At 42.7% G+C, this 16,970-nt stretch overlaps 1 protein-coding gene and 1 non-coding gene across 15 annotated transcripts in view; both read right to left on the reverse strand.

The window, feature by feature from the left end:
* CATSPER2 (cation channel sperm associated 2) overlaps window positions 1-16,970 on the reverse strand; it is a 29,975-nt gene that overhangs the window by 7,440 nt on the left and 5,565 nt on the right. For 3 of the 14 annotated variants that reach the window (XR_008514112.1, XR_010137461.1, XR_008514111.2), the window contains 10 exons: window positions 14,022-14,194; window positions 13,337-13,492; window positions 12,595-12,719; window positions 9,774-9,952; window positions 9,460-9,559; window positions 9,083-9,139; window positions 6,441-6,658; window positions 5,923-6,087; window positions 5,640-5,788; window positions 4,307-4,475 (listed from right to left, as the gene is read on the reverse strand). Coding sequence is in view for 6 of the 14 variants with exons in the window: in XM_063716629.1 (XP_063572699.1) it covers window positions 4,400-4,470; window positions 5,923-6,087; window positions 6,441-6,658; window positions 9,083-9,139; window positions 9,460-9,559; window positions 9,774-9,952; window positions 12,595-12,719; window positions 13,337-13,492; window positions 14,022-14,194 (1,244 nt within the window). In the remaining 8 variants the exon portion in view is untranslated. Of the gene's footprint in view, window positions 1-1,543; window positions 4,476-5,179; window positions 5,289-5,639; window positions 5,789-5,922; window positions 6,088-6,440; window positions 6,659-9,082; window positions 9,140-9,459; window positions 9,560-9,773; window positions 9,953-12,594; window positions 12,720-13,336; window positions 13,493-14,021; window positions 14,195-16,970 lie in introns of those variants that run through there. The other 11 variants (XM_024232867.2, XM_063716630.1, XM_054532731.2 and 8 more) reach the window with 9 other exon arrangements.
* Window positions 11,343-11,449, reverse strand: LOC112129315 (U6 spliceosomal RNA). Its single transcript, XR_002911717.1, has one exon. It is a non-coding gene; the product is annotated as a U6 spliceosomal RNA (small nuclear RNA).

A 16,970-nucleotide genomic window follows, 5' to 3' on the forward strand; every position in this document is an offset into this window, starting at 1 on the left:
GGGGCCTGAGATTATATATATTTTTTTTGAGACGGAGTCTCACTCTGTCGCCCAGGCTGGAGTGCAGTGGCACGATCTTGGCTCACTGCAAACTCCGTCTCCCGGGTTCAAGCAATTCTCCTGCCTCAGCCTCCTGCGTAGCTGGGATTACAGGTGTGTGCCACCATGCCCAGCTGATTTTTGTATTTTTAGTAGAGACGGGGTTTCACCATGTTGGTCAGGCTGGTCTCGAACTCCTGACCTCGTGATCTGCCCACCTCAGCCTCCCAAAGTGCTGGAATTGCACGCATGAGCCACTGCGCCTGGCCTCTATACTTATTTTTATTTATTTTTTTTGAGACGGAGTCTCTCTCTGTCACCCAGGCTGGAGTGCAGTGGCGCGATCTTGGCTCACTGAAAGCTCCGCCTCCCGGGTTCACGCCATTCTCCTACCTCAGCCTCTCCGAGTATCTGGCAGGCACCCGCCACCACACCCGGCTAATTTTTTTGTGTTTTTAGTAGAGATGGGGTTTCACCGTGGTCTGGATCTCCCGACCTCGTGATCCGCCCACCTTGGCCTCCCAAAAGTGCTGGGATTACAAGCGTGAGCCACAACGCCCGGCCTTCTCTTTCTATCCTTTAAACGTTTCTGTTTCTCAGGTTTCTGTCTCCAGCCTTCTTTTCTTCTAATAATTTGTTTGGATTATTAGGAGGCTGGAGTGTGGTAGCTCATTCACAGCTCACTGCAGCCTTGACTTTCCAGGTTCAAGCCATCCTCCCACCTCAGCCTCCTGAGTAGCTGGGACCACAGACACATGCCACCACACCCAGCTAATATTCCTTTTTTTTTTTTTTTGGTAGTGATGGGGTCTCACTATGTTGCCCAGGCTGATCTTGAACTCCTGGGCTCCAGCAATCCTCCTGCCTCAGCCTCCTGAGGAGCTGGAATCACAGGCATGAGGCCACCACATCCAGCCTTTAAAAAAAAATTGTTTTGTAGAGACATAGCTCACTATGTTTGCCCAGGGTGGTCTTGAACACCTGGCCTTAAGTGATCCTCTTGCCTCAGCCTTCCAAAATGTTGGGATTACAGGTGTGAGCCACTGCATCTGGCCGTAATAGTATTAAATGTTACATCTGACCATTGTTATCTCTAATTCTAGTTGATTCCTCTGAAATTTCTAGATATAAAATCATGTCTAAATATCACATTTTTAGTTATTTCCAAATATTTATGCCATATTTCTTATGAGGATTTCTAATCAATGTTATATATTGCAGTTTATTTTTAAAACATTTTTGTTTTCTTCCTCATTTTATGAGGAATGACTGAAATGATTTTCATTGAAATGTTAATATTGATTCTTGGTTTTAGATAATCTTTACTTCATTTTTAAAATTCAGATATAATTCATATGAAATTCACCATTTTGTGTGCGTGTGTGTGTGTGTGTTTTGAGACAGGGTCTCGCTGTTGCCACCCAGGCTGGAGTAGAGTGGCATGATCTTGCCTCACTGCGACCTCCACCTCCTAAGATCAGCCTACCAGGTAGCTGGGACTACAGGTGTTCTCCACACCTGGCTAATTTTTTGCTTTCTTTTTTTTTTTTTTTTTGTAGAGATGGGATTTTACCATGTTGCCCAGACTGGTCTCAAACTCCTGAGCTCAAGTGATTCACCCACCCTGGCTTCCCAAAGTGCTGTGATTACAGGTATGAGCCACTGCACCCAGCCAAATTCACAATTTTAATGTGTACAATTCAGTGTTTTTATTTCATTTATTTAATTTTGAGATGGAGTTTCGCTGTTGTTGCCCAGGCTGGAGTGCAATGGCGCAGTCCTGGCTCACTGCAAACTCTATCTCCCGGGTTCAAGCAATTCTCCTGCCTCAGCCTCCAAAGTAGCTGGGATTACAGGCACCCGCCCCCCCACACCCAGCTAATTTTGTATTTTTAGTAGAGATGGGGTTTCACCATGTTGGCCAGGCTGGTCTTGAACTCCTGACCTAAGGTGATCCGCCCACCTCGGCCTCCCAAACTCTGGGATTACAAGAGTGAGCCACCGCACATGGCCCAATTCAGTGTTTTTAAATATATTATATTGTTGAACTATTCAAGACTACCCAATTCCAGAACATTTCCATCACCTGCCAAAGAAACCCTATACCTATCATCTGTCAGTCTCAATTCCTCCCTCCCCAACCCCCAAGAAACCACTAATCTACTTTGTCTTCATAGATTTGTTTATTCTGGACATTCAATTCATTTGCCTTTTCCCCATCTTGGCCTTTTTGCCAGACATACTCTAAGGTGAGGACTTTATAATTGCCACCTTATCGCCCCCTTTCATCTCTTCCCCATTTGGGTAGCAGCCCTTACTTAAGGTTGGGTGTTACTGACCTTACCTCCAGTTCAGGAGAAAGCCTTAATTAGTGATTCCATCACATCCACCACCTTACCTCAACAATTTGTTCAGACGTAAGCATATGACCTAACTTCTTGGTCCAATCAGAGTGGTGGTCAGGATGTCTTTAGAGGAATGGAGGTTGACTCACATACAGTTAATGCCCAAATTTTAAGTGTACATTTTGTTGAATTTTTACATCTATACATACCTGTGTAACCACCATGCAGATCAAGATATGGAACATATCTACAGCACTCCAGATGCTTCATGCTTCCTCCCCATCAGTATCTTCACTCCAAGAATAACCATTATTGTGACCCAAAGCTCAAAAATTTTGTTCATTGACTGAGAAAGGAGTCACTGGCTCTCTTCCCCTGCATATGGGTAAATAGGTATGCAAGCCTAGGCGCTTCAGAAAATTATCTGGCTACCCAAGTGAAGCCAGTCTGAGAATAACAAGAACACATGGAGGAGAGCGCAGATAGGAAAATTCCAGAGAAACAAAACCACAGATCTAACAACAGTGAATTTTTACATTAAATCAATCCTGAAGCTATACTACCTTTGAACTTTCCAGTCTCCAGTAAGCTATTTTATTGTTTAAATGGCTTCAACTGATTTGTTTCTCAACTCAGAATTTTTAACCCGAGTTAGAACCTTAGCTCTATCTCTTACTTGGTATATGCTCTTGGGCAAGCTACTTAACTTACTTAATTTCTTTAGGCCTTAGTTTTCTGATCTCTAAAAATGTGAAGCTATCTTCCATATATGATTATTTTATGAAATATGCATACTCTATATACAGTATATATATATACTAAATATATAAATATCCTCATACATGTTAAACACTCAATAAGTGATATAATTTTTAATAATAAACATGTCTAAAGACTTAAGTCTTCTAATGATGGAATGGGATCCCTTCTAGACAATAAATCCCAAATAACTAGAAACATTAAGCATTACCTGGATAATCCTCCTTTCAGTGATGTTCTAAAAGGTGTTCCTGCTTCGATGGGAGATAGATTAACTCTGAAATCCCTTCTAACACTAAAAACCTGTACAACACTTACTGATTTGAACACTGCCCTGAGCAATGGCAAAATGAAATAAAGAGACTTTCGGTCCAGAAACAGGTAAAAATAATATCCAATTAAAGTTAATGGTTCACAAGAGAAGCAATATGAGTAGAACACGCAATGGAAACAATACTTCTCAATTAGTTACACTAACAGCTCTGAAGATCTCCTTACTCCACAGAGAGGCCTTTACCTATGCATCATGGAGGGAGAGGGTAAAATTAGGACTCTAATCAGGCAGTAGAGGTTGCAGGAAGGGTGGAAGCTATAATGATAAAGTCAAGAAATGAGTCAGATTCAGGAGCTGTGGAAAGGGTAGAAAGCTAAGGAGCACAGACTCCACTGGCATCTGAGCTAACTTGTTTTGTTCTTTTTTAGAGATAGGGTCTTGCTATGTTGCCCAGGCTGGAATGCAGTGGTATGATCCTAGCTTGCTGCAGCCTCGAACTCCCTGCCTCAAACAATCCTGCCTCAGCTCATAGCTGGGACTAGAGGCATACACCACCACACTCAGCTTGAACTAACTCTTTTGCTTGACATTATGCCTTTCAATATACCTTATCTCAGAGTCAGACTACTGAGCAGCTATCAAGAGTATTTATTAGACACATACTTTTTTTTGTTTGTTTGTTTGTTTGTTTTTTGAGATGGAGTCTCACTCTGTTGCCCAGGCTGGAGTGCAGTGAGCGATCTTGGCTCACTGCAACCTCTGCCTCCCAGGTTCAAGTGATTCTTCTGCCTCAGGCTCCCGAGTAGCTGGGATTACAGGCATCTGCCACCACACCCAGCTAATTTTTTTGTGTTTTTAGTAGAGACGGGATTTCACTGCGCCTGGCCTAGACACTTATACTTTTTAATTTTAATGAACAGACATTGTTCTATCTGAACAGACATTTATATTTTCAATTCTCTATTTCCAACAATTCCCTTCATCATCTTTTGCTGGGCCCAAGGTATATTGAAGCCATCCATTGCTTTACTTGTCTTCCAAGTTCATCAGTGCCTGCACTGCAAAGGAAACAGATTGTGAGGCTGGAGAGCTAAGAATATTCTACATATATAAATGTTTGGTGAAGACCTTGCTTTTCTGGGTTCTAGGCTCCCTCACTAGTCTTTACTAATCTTTAAATTAAGCCATATGATTCTGTGTACTCTTTGCCATAGACAAGTTTTATCAAGATTAAAGAAACTACCTTCCTGCATTTTCCTCCTTTTCACCCTGTCCTCCCTAGAGAATAAGTGGGAAGGCAGGGCTAAGAATGACTAGAAGGAATAGGATTAAATTTAGGCAACAATTGTGAAGTAAGCAAAGCCTGTCTTTCACATCTTGCCCTAAATTCCATGTTCCAATGTTATAAATTCCTCGTTTCCCACCTGTGCCCACCACACACAAATACACAGTCCTCCTCTCTAATTTCTTATATTCAAACTGAGTTGATTTCAACTAGGTATGAGGGGAAAAACCCAGATAACACATATTAAATTATAAAAATCCGCCCGTAACTCTTCTGTTTTTGCTTTGTTTTGAGACGGAGCATCGTTCTTTTGCCAGGCTGGAGTTCAGTGGCGTGATCTCCGCTAACTGCAACCTCTGCCTTCCAGGTTCAAGCAATTCTCATGCCTCAGCCTCCGCCTCCCGAGTAGCTGGGACTACAGGCATGTGCCACCACGCCCGGCTGATTTTTTGTATTTTAGTAGAGATGGGGTCTCACCATGTTGGCCAGGATGATCCTGATCTCCTGACCTCATGATCCGCCCTCCTCGGCCTCCCAAAGTGCTGGGATTACAGGCGTGAGCCACCGTGCCCGGCCTTTTTTTTTCCTTTTAGAGGGAAATTGTATTAATCCAAATGAGTCATGAAGTAATGAAATTTAGGAAAAATAACTTTGAATAGATAGTTCTCAGTTTACATCAAACTCTACTATTTAAATCACATATTTATCTTTATAGAGGCTGACACTAGAAGGGGCAGATACAAACAGAAGTTTAGAATTCATAAACCTCTTTAGGGAGTTAGGACAGTGAGCACTTGTGGGCCTCCTGCTCATTGTCTGATCCCCCATAGCTCTCCAGCTTGAGGCTTAGGCCCTGCTGCTCAAGTCTGAAATGCAATCTTCAGAGGGAACAAACGTGCAGAAACTGGTGGGCTGCCCAAATCAAGCAAGAGCCTACCTTGTCCTAATTCCCAACAACTGGGATTCGACTTTCTCTTCTTGGGAAATAAGCTCTCATACCTCATAGGATTCAGGCGTCCCCTGCTACAGAAGCAGAGTTTCTAGGTTCTCTCTCAGTTAGGGAAAAGTGGGACACATTCCCAGAATCTGACATACAAAACCAAGAATTTGCCTATTTTAGTTGTAGGCAGAAATTGAGAAGCTGAGATGCCAGAATAGTGGACAGCTATAAACGCTATATATATATTCCCATGGTCCCCATGACTGCCCTAACTCCATACCTGCAAACTCTTGTAACTTCTTACGCTCCTCTAGGTTATACTGAAGCTTTTCTAGCAACTCAAAATATCGGAAGAGTGAATCTCTGGGCCAAACACGGTCATCCTGATCCATTTCCATTAGCCCGGGCAGATTTTCGTGCACAAGAGTCTCCCAGTCCAAACGACCTGCAGGGAGGAATGCTTCAGAAAAGCACGTCTAGATTTGTAAAAGTTGGGTAAGAGCTGGTAAATCCTATGGTGTGGGTGGAAAGGTGGGGTGGAAAGAGGTAACAGGAAGCAAGGAGGGAAAGGGTTCATCAGTAAGAAACAACTTTTTACAATGAGCAAAGAGGGCCACAGCCACACTTACCCAAAGTGAAGAAGTAGTACAGGGGAAATTAAGAAGCAAAAAGAAAGTAATTAAGACCAGAAAATTGGAAAGGAGATATAGTAGGAGAGCTCCTGTTAAGACTAAGATGTCTTAAAGAGGAGTCTGAATTCAAATGGAAAAAACTCATTAGTATAGTTCTTCGGCTCACCAATAGATTCAGAAAATCTGGATTCAGAAGAGGAAGAATAGGAAGAGGATGTGGAGGAGACACAGGAGGAAGACTGGTACTCTCTCTTTTTTGACAAGGTCTCTTCTGTTTTTGATGCAGATGTCATTAAATCCTCTTCAGTGACACCATAATTAGACTCTACTTCAGACACTTCTGATAAGTCCAAACTTTCCCTTTGTTGACTAGCTCCTCTTGAACTGAAAGAAGAAATTTATGGCTTCACAAACATTTACAACATATGACTAGTCCACTCATTATTCTGGTTCTGCCCCTGGCCACCCCCTAAAGCTGGGGCATAAGACAATGAGGGCCAAATTACTCCCAAACTCTAAACTCAGGCACTTCCAACCTCAATCATTCATGTGTCATCCTTAACTCTTCTCTTCCCTCCCATATCCAGTCCATCAAGAAATCCTGCTGACTCTACCTTCGAAATATATCTTTTCTCACTAACTCACTGCCACCACTCTGGCCTAAGCTGTCATCATTTCTTGCCTGGGCAGCAGCATAGCCTCCCAACTGATCTCTCTGCTCCTTCCCTTGTTCTTCCATCGACACAGCAACCAGAGTAATCCTTCTTAAATGTAAGTCACTTCATGTCACTCCTCTGTTCTGCTTGCCATTTCAAAGTCCCTACAATGGCACCCATAACGCTACAGGATCAGGTCACCATTATCTCTCTGACTTCATTTCCCAGCACTCTTCCCCCTGCTCACTCTACTACAGTCACAATGGCCTCTTTGCTGTTTCTCAAACACACCAAGCATGCTTCCAGCTTAGGACCTTTGCACTAGCTGTTTCATCTGCCTATTAACACTCTTCTTACAGATATCCACATGGTGATCCCCTTACCTCCTTCAAGTCTTTGCTCACATTACCTTTTCAATGAGGTCACCGTGACTACCCTGTTTAAAACTATAGCCCATCTGCGGCTGGGCACGATGGCTCACGCCTGTAATCCTAACACTTTGGGAGGCTGAGGCGGGTGGAGTGCCTGAGCTCAGGAGTTTGAGACCAGCCTGGGCAACATGGTGAAACCTCGTCTCTACTAAAATACAAAAGAAAAATAAACAAATTAGCCAGGCATGGTGGCGGGCACCTGTAGTCCCAGCTACTTGGGAGGCTGAGGCAGAAGAATCGCTTGAACCCAGGAGGCGGAGGTTGTAGTGAGCGATATCATGCCACTGCACTCCAGCCTGGTGACAGAGCGAGACTCTGCCTCAAAAAAAAAAAAAAAAAAAAAAAAACAACTACAACCCATCTGCAATCCCACCTTCTACTCCCAATCTCCCTTAACCTGTTCTACTTTTAATTTTCCCATAATGCTTATCATATTTTAACAGATTAATTTACTTAATATATTCACTGCTTATTATCTCTTTACCACTACTAATACGTAAGTTCCATGAAGCAGGCATTATTGTCTATTTTGTTCACTGATACATCCCAAGCACCTACTAAGTATTCAATAATTCTTTGTTCTTTATTGTTTTTTGTTTTTTTGAGACAGGGTCCTACTCTGTCACCCAGGCTGCAGAGCAGTGGCACAATCACGGCGCACCACAGCCTCAACCTCCCAGCTCAAGCAATCCTCCCACCTCAGCCTCCTAAGTAGCTGGGACCACAGGAGCACACCACCACACCCAGCTAATTTTTGTTCGTAGAGACAGGATTTTGCCATATTGCCTAGTTTAGTCTTGAACTCCTGAGCTCAAGTCATCTGCCCACCTGTTTTCCAAAATGCTGGTATTACAGGCATGAGTCACCATACCCACCCCGCTAAATTTCTGAGATGGGATCTTGCTCTGTTGCCCAGGCTGGAGAACAGTGGTGAAGTCACGTCTCAATGCAGCCTTGAACTTCTGGCTTGAACTTCAAGCAATCCTCTTGCCTTGACCTCTCAAAGTGTTGGGATTACAAGTATAAGCCACCACATCTAGCCAGTAATTATTTGTTAATGAGTGAATGAGTTTACTTCTGCTTCTGCTTTTTTTGTTCACTGATAAACACTTGGGGTCTAGAATCATATCTGTTTCATTGTAGGTATTTGTATTAGTGTCCTGTGGCTGTCATAACAAATTACTATCAACTTGGTAGCTTAAAATGACAGAAATATATTCCGTCACAATTCTAGAGGCTAGAGTCTGAAATGAAGGTGTTGGCAGGGCCATATTCCCTCTGGAGGCTTTAGGGGAGAAGTTCCTTGCCTCTTCTACCTTCTGGCAGCTGCCTGGCATTTCTCAGCTTCCCCTGGCTTGTGGCGGCATTAGCCCCAACCTCTGTCTCTGTCTTTACATCGCCTTCTCCTATTCTCTGTGTCTTCTCCTCTTTCATCTCTTATAAGTATGCTTGCCATTGGATTTAGGACCTATCAGCATAATCTAGGATGATCTCATCTCAAGATCCTTAACTTAGGATCTTTTTTTTTCCAAATAAGGTCACATTCACAGGTTCCAGGGAGTAAGAACATGAACATATTATTTCGGGTGCCACTAGTCAACCTACTACAATATGCAGTTATTAAATGAATGAATTATCTCTCAAAGCTAATCTTCATCTTTAGTTTTCCACCCTCTCCTCCTTCATGTGTTTCTATCCCAGTTCACATACATACTCCTAACCTGTCATCTATTTTGCTATGGCTTGACGTCAGCGCTTCACGTGACACGTTTTTTCTCCTGCAGAGCAAAAAAAAAAAAAAAAAAAAAAAGAGCGAAGACAGTTATATTCAAGCAAAAGTGTGGTAAGAAAAAAGAGTTCATATCAGAAAGTGAAGAAAACTAATTGGGGAGAACAAATTGTAGTCAAGGAGTGAAAAAAAATGGAGGACTCCCACAGTGGATGAAGAATCAGGCAATATTCTAGAGCTAGAGAATTCTTATCCTTGGAGGCAAATCTACTGTCACAAAGGGAAAAGTGGGGTCAAGGAGTAGAAACAAGAAATGAGCTCAGGAAACCCTTGAGAAGGAAAGTTGGGGTTGAAAAGGGAGAAGCAGACCTCCGGATGATCTGCCGCTTGAACATGTCAGCTTTGAGCTGAACCTCCCGACGTGCCATCTCCTCATTCAGCTCTTTCCTGATATTCTGAAAGTTAGTAACTGCCCCAAAGGGCCATTAGGAGTTGGGAGATGGTAATGACTACACCTGGGAAGAGGGCTTGGGTGGGGAGAATCCAAGTGAAATATCCAATCCAGAACCCAAGCCTTTCTGCTACACTAGGTTCTTTATACCCATAAGCCACCAATCCCAGCTTTCAGACTAATTTTTTCCCAACCACTCTTCCCAAACAAGTTTCACCTCCTCTATGCTTACCCATCATGGCTACTATGATACTTCGAAAGATAATGGAGCCAAGCAACAACCAAAGGATGAAATAGATGCTGCTGAAGATGCGACTGACTTCAGGCACCTTCCAGATGTCCTGAAGCAGTGCATACCAATGATCCAAGGTGAAGAGAATGAACACTGTTACCAGGGAATTCGGGAGGTCCCTAAAGAAAAAGGCATGTGAATAGACAGAAGCAGAGACCTAAACCTTTCAAAAATGGTACCATTCTTACTTTTAAAGAAACATAAAGCATTTCTTTGTAGTTTGTTCTGATTTTGGCTCCTTTTCTACCATACTCAGTTTTTAGCTAATCATTCTACAGTTTGAAGTTTTTTCTTGTTGTTGTTGTTTTTATTAGATGGAGTCTCACTCTGTTGCCCAGGCTGGAGTACAGTGGCACGATCTAGGCTCACTGCAACCTCCACCTCCTGGGTTCAAGAGATTCTCCTGCCTCAGCCTCCCGAGTAGCTGGGATTATAGGCATGCACTACCACGCCCAGCTAATTTGTGTATTTTTAGTAGAGATGGGGTTTTGCCATGTTGGCCAGGCTGGTCTCGAACTCCTGACCTAAGGTGATCTGCCCATCTCAGCCTCCCAAAGTGCTAGGATTACAGGTGTGAGCCACCGCACCCAGCCTAAATTTTCCTTTATCATGAATAATCTATGACTAACTCTCACTATTCCATTAGTCCTTGGGTATAATAAATAATAAATAGGTATTGACTGAATTTTTAAAAGATGAATGAATCACCAACTAGATAGTTTTTCCTTTTTTGAGACAGAGTCTCACTCTATCATCCAGGCTGGAGTTCAGTGATCTCAGCTCACTTCAACCTCTGCCCTCCAGGCTCAAGCAATTCTCTCGCCTCAGCCTCCCAAGTAGTTGGGATTACAGGCCTGCGCCACCATGCCCAGCTAATTTTCATATTTTTAGTAGAGACAGGGTTTCACCATGTTGGCCAGGCTGGTCTTGAACTCCTGACCTCAAGTGATCTGCCTGCCTCAGCCTCCTAAAGTGCTGGGATTACAGGTGTGAGCCACCATGCCTGGCCGTTTTTTCTAATTTTATTCTCTACTGCTCTACGGACTCCACTTAATAGAAGATCACTCGCAAATTTAGCAAAATTAGCAAATTTAGCAAAATAGAAGATCATTCACAAAATTATTCCTATTAGTTTGCTGGTATGAAATGATATACAAGTAAATGGGTATGTTACATAAACATCTGTGATCCTAAATAATGAACATATACAAATTATAAAATTAATATTTAAAAATTACTAAAAAAGTAAAAAGTTTCCAGGAAGGTATCTAAATTTTCCTACCTTTCTTTTTAGTCCCCCATATACAATTTGTTGAAAACATCAGAGCTTGTATAGGATAAAATCTGGGACTTTCCTAACTCAATATTCTTACAAAACTATCTGTTAGAGTCTAACAGAGTCCTGAGAGGTGCTGACAAGATTGAATTCTAATTCATAAACAGGATTATCTACTCGATATTCAAGTTGATTTTGTTCTAGAAAACACTGATTAGTGGTTTAATATTTAAAAAAATATGTAACACTTCACAAATTTGTGTTTCATCCTTGCACAAGGGCCATGCTAATCTTCTCTATATCGTTCCAATTTTAGTACATGTGCTGCCGAAGTGAGCACTGATTAGTGTTTTCTAGACAGAGATCAGGAATAGGCGTGTGCATGTGTAATATGTAGAGATTGGGATAAAACCAGTGATCATATTTGAGAATCATAGTAACATTCATTGATCACTTATAATGTGTCACATACTGTGCTAAGTGCTTAAATGCATTACCACATTTAACCCCACACTCTTATGAAGTAGCACTGCTATTATTCTTTTTTTTTGTTTTTTGAGATGGAGATGGAGTTTCACTCTTTGTTGCCCAGGCTGGAGTGCAGTGGCTCAATCTCAGCTCACTGCAATCTCTGCCTCCCAAGTTCAAGTGATTCTCCTGTCTCAGCCTCCGGAGTAGCTGGGATTACAGGCGCCCACCACACCTGGCTAATTTTTGTATTTTTAGTAGAGACAGCGTTTCACCATGTTGGGCAGGCTGGTCTCAAACTCCTGACCTCAGGTGATCCACCTGTCTTGGCTTCTGAAACTGCTGGGATTACAGGCGTGAGCCACCGTGCCCAGCCTATTCCCATTTTTCTTTTCTTTTTCTTTCTTTTTTTTTTCTTTTTGAGATGGAGTCTTGCTCTGTTGCCAGGCTGGAGTGCAGTGGCACTATCTCGGCTCACTGCAATCTCTGCCTCCCAGATTCAAGCAATTCTCCTGCCTCAGCCTCCTGAGTAGCTGGGACTACAGGCGCCTGCCACCACGGCTGGCTAATTTTTGTATTTTTGGTAGAGAAAGGGTTTCACCATGTTGGCTAGGATGGTCTCGATCTCTTGACCTCATGATCCACCCACCTTGGCCTCCCAAAGTGCTGGGATTTCAGGGGTGAGCCACCGCGCCCCGCCCCCATTTTTCAAAAGAGGTAACTGAGTCACAGAAACCAAGCTTAACCACTGGAGTATACTGCTATTTAAAGATGCCTGACGACAGTGTGGTTTGAATTTGCAAAACCCAGAATAAACATGGAACTAGCTGCCCTACCCTCAACATCAGAGCTAATACCATTCACTATTCTTTTGCTTTCTCTTTCCCTCTCCCTATTGTGTTCTATTTCAGTTTCTTGGAATAGACTGTATTTTTTATATTACTATACTTTGGACAAGCTTCCCGGTCTCTTAGCCAAATTTTCTCCCCTCACCCAGCTGTCCCCAGCTCTGCTTACGAGAAGAAAACATGGTACTCCAGGTCCTGACGAGGTGAACGGGTGTACTCTGAGAAGACGTAGACACCAGTCACAGCAAAAATGTAGAAGAAGATGAGCAGCAACATCAAGAGGAAGGTCATGCTCTAGAGACCATTAACTCTCATGTCAGACGTAGGCCAAACTAGGCTGATCTCCACCAACAGCCCAGTCAAGCCCACCTGGCAATCTCCCACCAAACCCTCTCTTGCACTGCTGAACCCAGTCATCTCTGAACCATGGCACCTGTCCCCAGCCCCTTCTTATCCAATAACATTTCACAGGACGTTTCATTGCCTTCTTTGACCCACCCAGATTTGTTTCATATTCTTTTTTTTTTTTCAGATGGAGTTTCACTCTATCGCCTAGGCTGGAGTGCAGTGGCGCGGTCTCGGCTCACTGCAACTTCCGCCTCCTGGGTTCAAATGATTCTTCTGCCTCAGCCATCTGAGTAGCTGGGATTACAGGCACACACCACCAAGCCTGGCTTTTTTTTAATTATTATTATTATTTTTTTTTGGTATTTTTAGTAGAGACAGGGTTTCATCATGTTGGTCAGGCTGGTCTCGAATTCCTGACCTCAAGACCCGTCCCCCTCGGCCTCCCAAAGTGCTGGGATTACAGGCGTGAGCCACCGCACCTGGCAAATTTGTTTCATATTCTATGTTAAGCCCTCACATTTATCTACCTTGCCCCCTGCTTTAGCTTGCAACAGTCAAATCACCTTGAGGGCCCTGACCAGGACCAAAATAATAACTCGAATTTGACGGAATTGTGCAAGGAGTTTGAGAGACCTCAGTACCCGGCAGATCCTCAGAAGCTGAAGCCACACTGATTGGCCTGTTACCCCTACCAATACCACAACTTCGGGAAGCAGGGACTGTGGAAAACACAAAGATTATAAGTAAAATATACCCCAAGGCACCCAGGCAGAGTTGCACCTTCTTCATCTCATCCTCTTCATTGTTCCCTGGGCATTATTCCTTGAATAGCATTCTCTGAGAATTACTTACTATTCAGCCTTTCTATATTAAGTTGCTTAAACATTGTACTTCAACTTGCTCACATATAAAAAGGGGGATAAAATTCGTGGTTATTTAATTGGGTTGTTGTGGAGCATAAATGAGATAATGCAAGGAAAACACTTAAAATAGTGCTTGGCACTTAGTAAGTGCTCAGTAACCGGCAGATGCTCTTGTTGGTGTTGATGTTGTAGTTAGCCTACCTTGCTCCTAATACTAACAACTCCTGCAATGACTGATGTTTAGTTTTAGGAAAAAAAATCAAAAGAAGGAAGTTAAGTAAATTTTTGTTTCTTCCTATTATCATGTTAACTTGTCTTGTTCTTTTGATTCACCTAGGCACATCCTTCATCCCACTAAACGAACCCTCAGGATCTCTATCCTTACCAACATGGTAACAACAAAGTCAAAGACATTCCAGGCACTCTTCCAGAAAATGGAAAAGTTGGATAGCCACTTAAGAAGGATCTCCAGGATGAAAATAAGCAAGATAAACCAAGCTGCCACCTCCAAGGTCAGCTTCAATGGCCATAGTTTGGTATTTGTGGATTCCAGCAATTCTGTGAGGATAGAGCAAAGGAGGAATAAAAGTTAAGGAAGCTGGAAACTGAATGATGGAGAATGAACACACTTATAAACCACAGTTTTGCCCAGTACTGTTCCATTTTTCTTTGAGTTTCTCTTCTTAACACTGTTGCTTCAACCTGTGAAATACAGGGAAGGACACAATTGACCATAAAACATAGCCACAACCAATCTGTTGATATAGTTATGTCTGCCCAGCTACAAGTCACTTGCGATCCAATCTGGGGTCACACAGCTACTAAGAGACTACTCTCTTTAATTACCCCTACCTCCAATCCCCCACCCCCATCTACTGTACTGTTATCTCAGTCCCAAAGTTCACAAGAAAGCAATGGGTCTTCACAACAGAATGAAAATATAGGGCCATGATATCTGAAGTACTTTATAACGAATGTAGAAACAAGCCAGAATCATTAGGGTATATCGATTTATAACAATAAATCACTTGGTTCTGTTAGCTTTCTTTTAAAACTTTTCCTTTCTTCCCTGCCTAAAATTGGTTTTGCTCTGCAAAGCAAATTGAATGTGCACTTCGTCTCTAGATACCTATTATTTACTTTTGTTTTGTTTTGTTTTTTGTTTTTTTTTGAGATGGAGTTTCGCTCTTGTTGCCCAGGCTAGAGTGCAATGGTGCAATCTCGTCTTACCGCAACCTCCGCCTCCTGGGTTCAAGCAATTCTCCTGCCTCAGCTCCCCGAGTAGCTGGGATTACAGGCATGCACCACCACACCCGGCTAATTTTGTATTTTTAGTAGAAACGGGCTTTCTCCATGTTGAGGCCGGTCTCGAACTCCTGACCTCAGGTGATCCGCCCGCCTCAGCCTGCCAAAGTGCTGGGATTACAGGCGTGAGCCACCGTGCCCGGCCGAAACCTATTATTTACTAATTGCTATTCCTTAATTCATTGCCTTTCTCTTTCAACCTTCTTCATCTCTTTTACACAATGAATGGATGTATGCCATACTCTTGGGGAAAAAAACACTCAGATTATAATAGCCTTAAGAGCTAAACAGAAATCAACATTGTGGTGCTCTGGCTTTAAAGTCATCCTGATGCTGAACTGAATCCAGACAAAAAGAACAGAACCATACTTCAATCATCCCTAGAATTTTGCAGAGGTTGGCCCCTTCTAAAAACCAATGGAGTTATGCTATACTCACTCCTATGCTTGTTTTGAGACAGAGTCTCACTCTGTCACCCAGGCTGGAGGAGTGCAGTGGCATAATCATGGTTCGCGGAAGCCTGGATCTTCCGGGCTCAAGAGCCTCTGGGTAACTGGGACCACAGGCACATGTCACCATGCCCAGCTAATTTTTTCTTTAAATTACTTGTAGAGATGGGGTCTCCCTATGCTGCCCAGGTTGGCCTTAAATTCCTGGGCTGAAGCGATCCTCCCGCCTTGGTCTCCCAAAGTGCTGGGGTTATAGGCATGAGCCACTGCACCCAGCACTCCTATGCTTATTTAGGCTCTGTACTTCTGTAAGTTTTTCTTTCACGCACGTTTCTCTAAGACGGACAATTTTTCACATTTTAACATCCATGAAATTAGGATGCTTTTTCTTTTTTTCTTTGAGACGGAGTCTCGCTCTGTTGCCAAGCTGGAGTGCAGTGGCCCAATCTCAGCTCACTGCAACCTCCGCCTCCTGGGTTGAAGTGATTCTCCTGCCTCAGCCTCCAAGTAGCTGGGACTACAGACGTGCGCCACCATGCCCAGCTAATTTTTGTATTTTTGGTAGAGACGGGGTTTCACCATGTTGGCCAGGATGGTCTGCATCTCTGGACCTCGTGATCTGTCCACCTCGGCCTCCCAAAGTGAGGATGCATTTTACAATCAGCGATGTGTCCCAGTTTAACTGAGCATTTTTATTTCTTATTGGTAAATAGTGAATTTCACCATTGATGACAGCTTAGATTCAATAAAATACAAACTTTTTTCACTTAACGATAAATTCTAGCTCTCAGGAGCATGGGATTATATAATTAGAAAGAGCTGAGGACCACATTTGTGGCTGGAAAATAGAATGCTATCATTTTTATTCAGTTTTTGCCCTTGCAAAACAGGAACCCAAAGAGAGCAATGAAGTAAAATAAGGCTCTTGTAAAGCAGAATATAGTTTTGAGTAGTTTAAAATAGTTTAAGTAGGGAAGTCCAAATTATAGAAGCAGTAGCACTTTTACTCTCTGGAAAAATGAATAATTTTACAGAAGCTAAACAAACCCAAGGAAGTTCAGAGGAACGAATAGCAGAAATTGCCTCAGCAGCACGGAATGTGCAAAAGTGACTGCCTCCACTCTACATCAAGTAATGTGTCCTCTCTGAAGATGAAAAATAACTTTTTAAAATTCTTGGAATTTTTCAGGCTGCTATAGCAAGGCAAAAGAGTCTTAATGGAAATAGAGACCAGGAGCCCAGTGAAGTCTACCCAGGAATCTTAGCCAGTGAAGTGAAGTAGCAGTGAACATCTATGCTTCAATATTCTTCTCAGGGTGACTGACAACAGCCATTTGATCAAGCAAGTCAGGCAAATATATAATTCTGTTTTACAGGGTAGAGTTCACCATGAACAGTCATCTATTGCTACTCCCTATTCTAGAAAAACAACAGTAGGTCACCTCACAGAATACCAGGTAAATTCACATTGGTTTCAAGGAGCCCAATATTATAGGTGAGGAGAATAGAACACTGTAACAATAAACTGATATGTAGATTTTCACATTTACACAGTTTTAATATTTTTAGTAATGTTTTGG

The sequence above is a fragment of the Pongo abelii genome, chromosome 16 (genome assembly GCF_028885655.2).
Source record: "Pongo abelii isolate AG06213 chromosome 16, NHGRI_mPonAbe1-v2.0_pri, whole genome shotgun sequence".
Lineage (NCBI taxonomy): Eukaryota > Metazoa > Chordata > Mammalia > Primates > Hominidae > Pongo > Pongo abelii.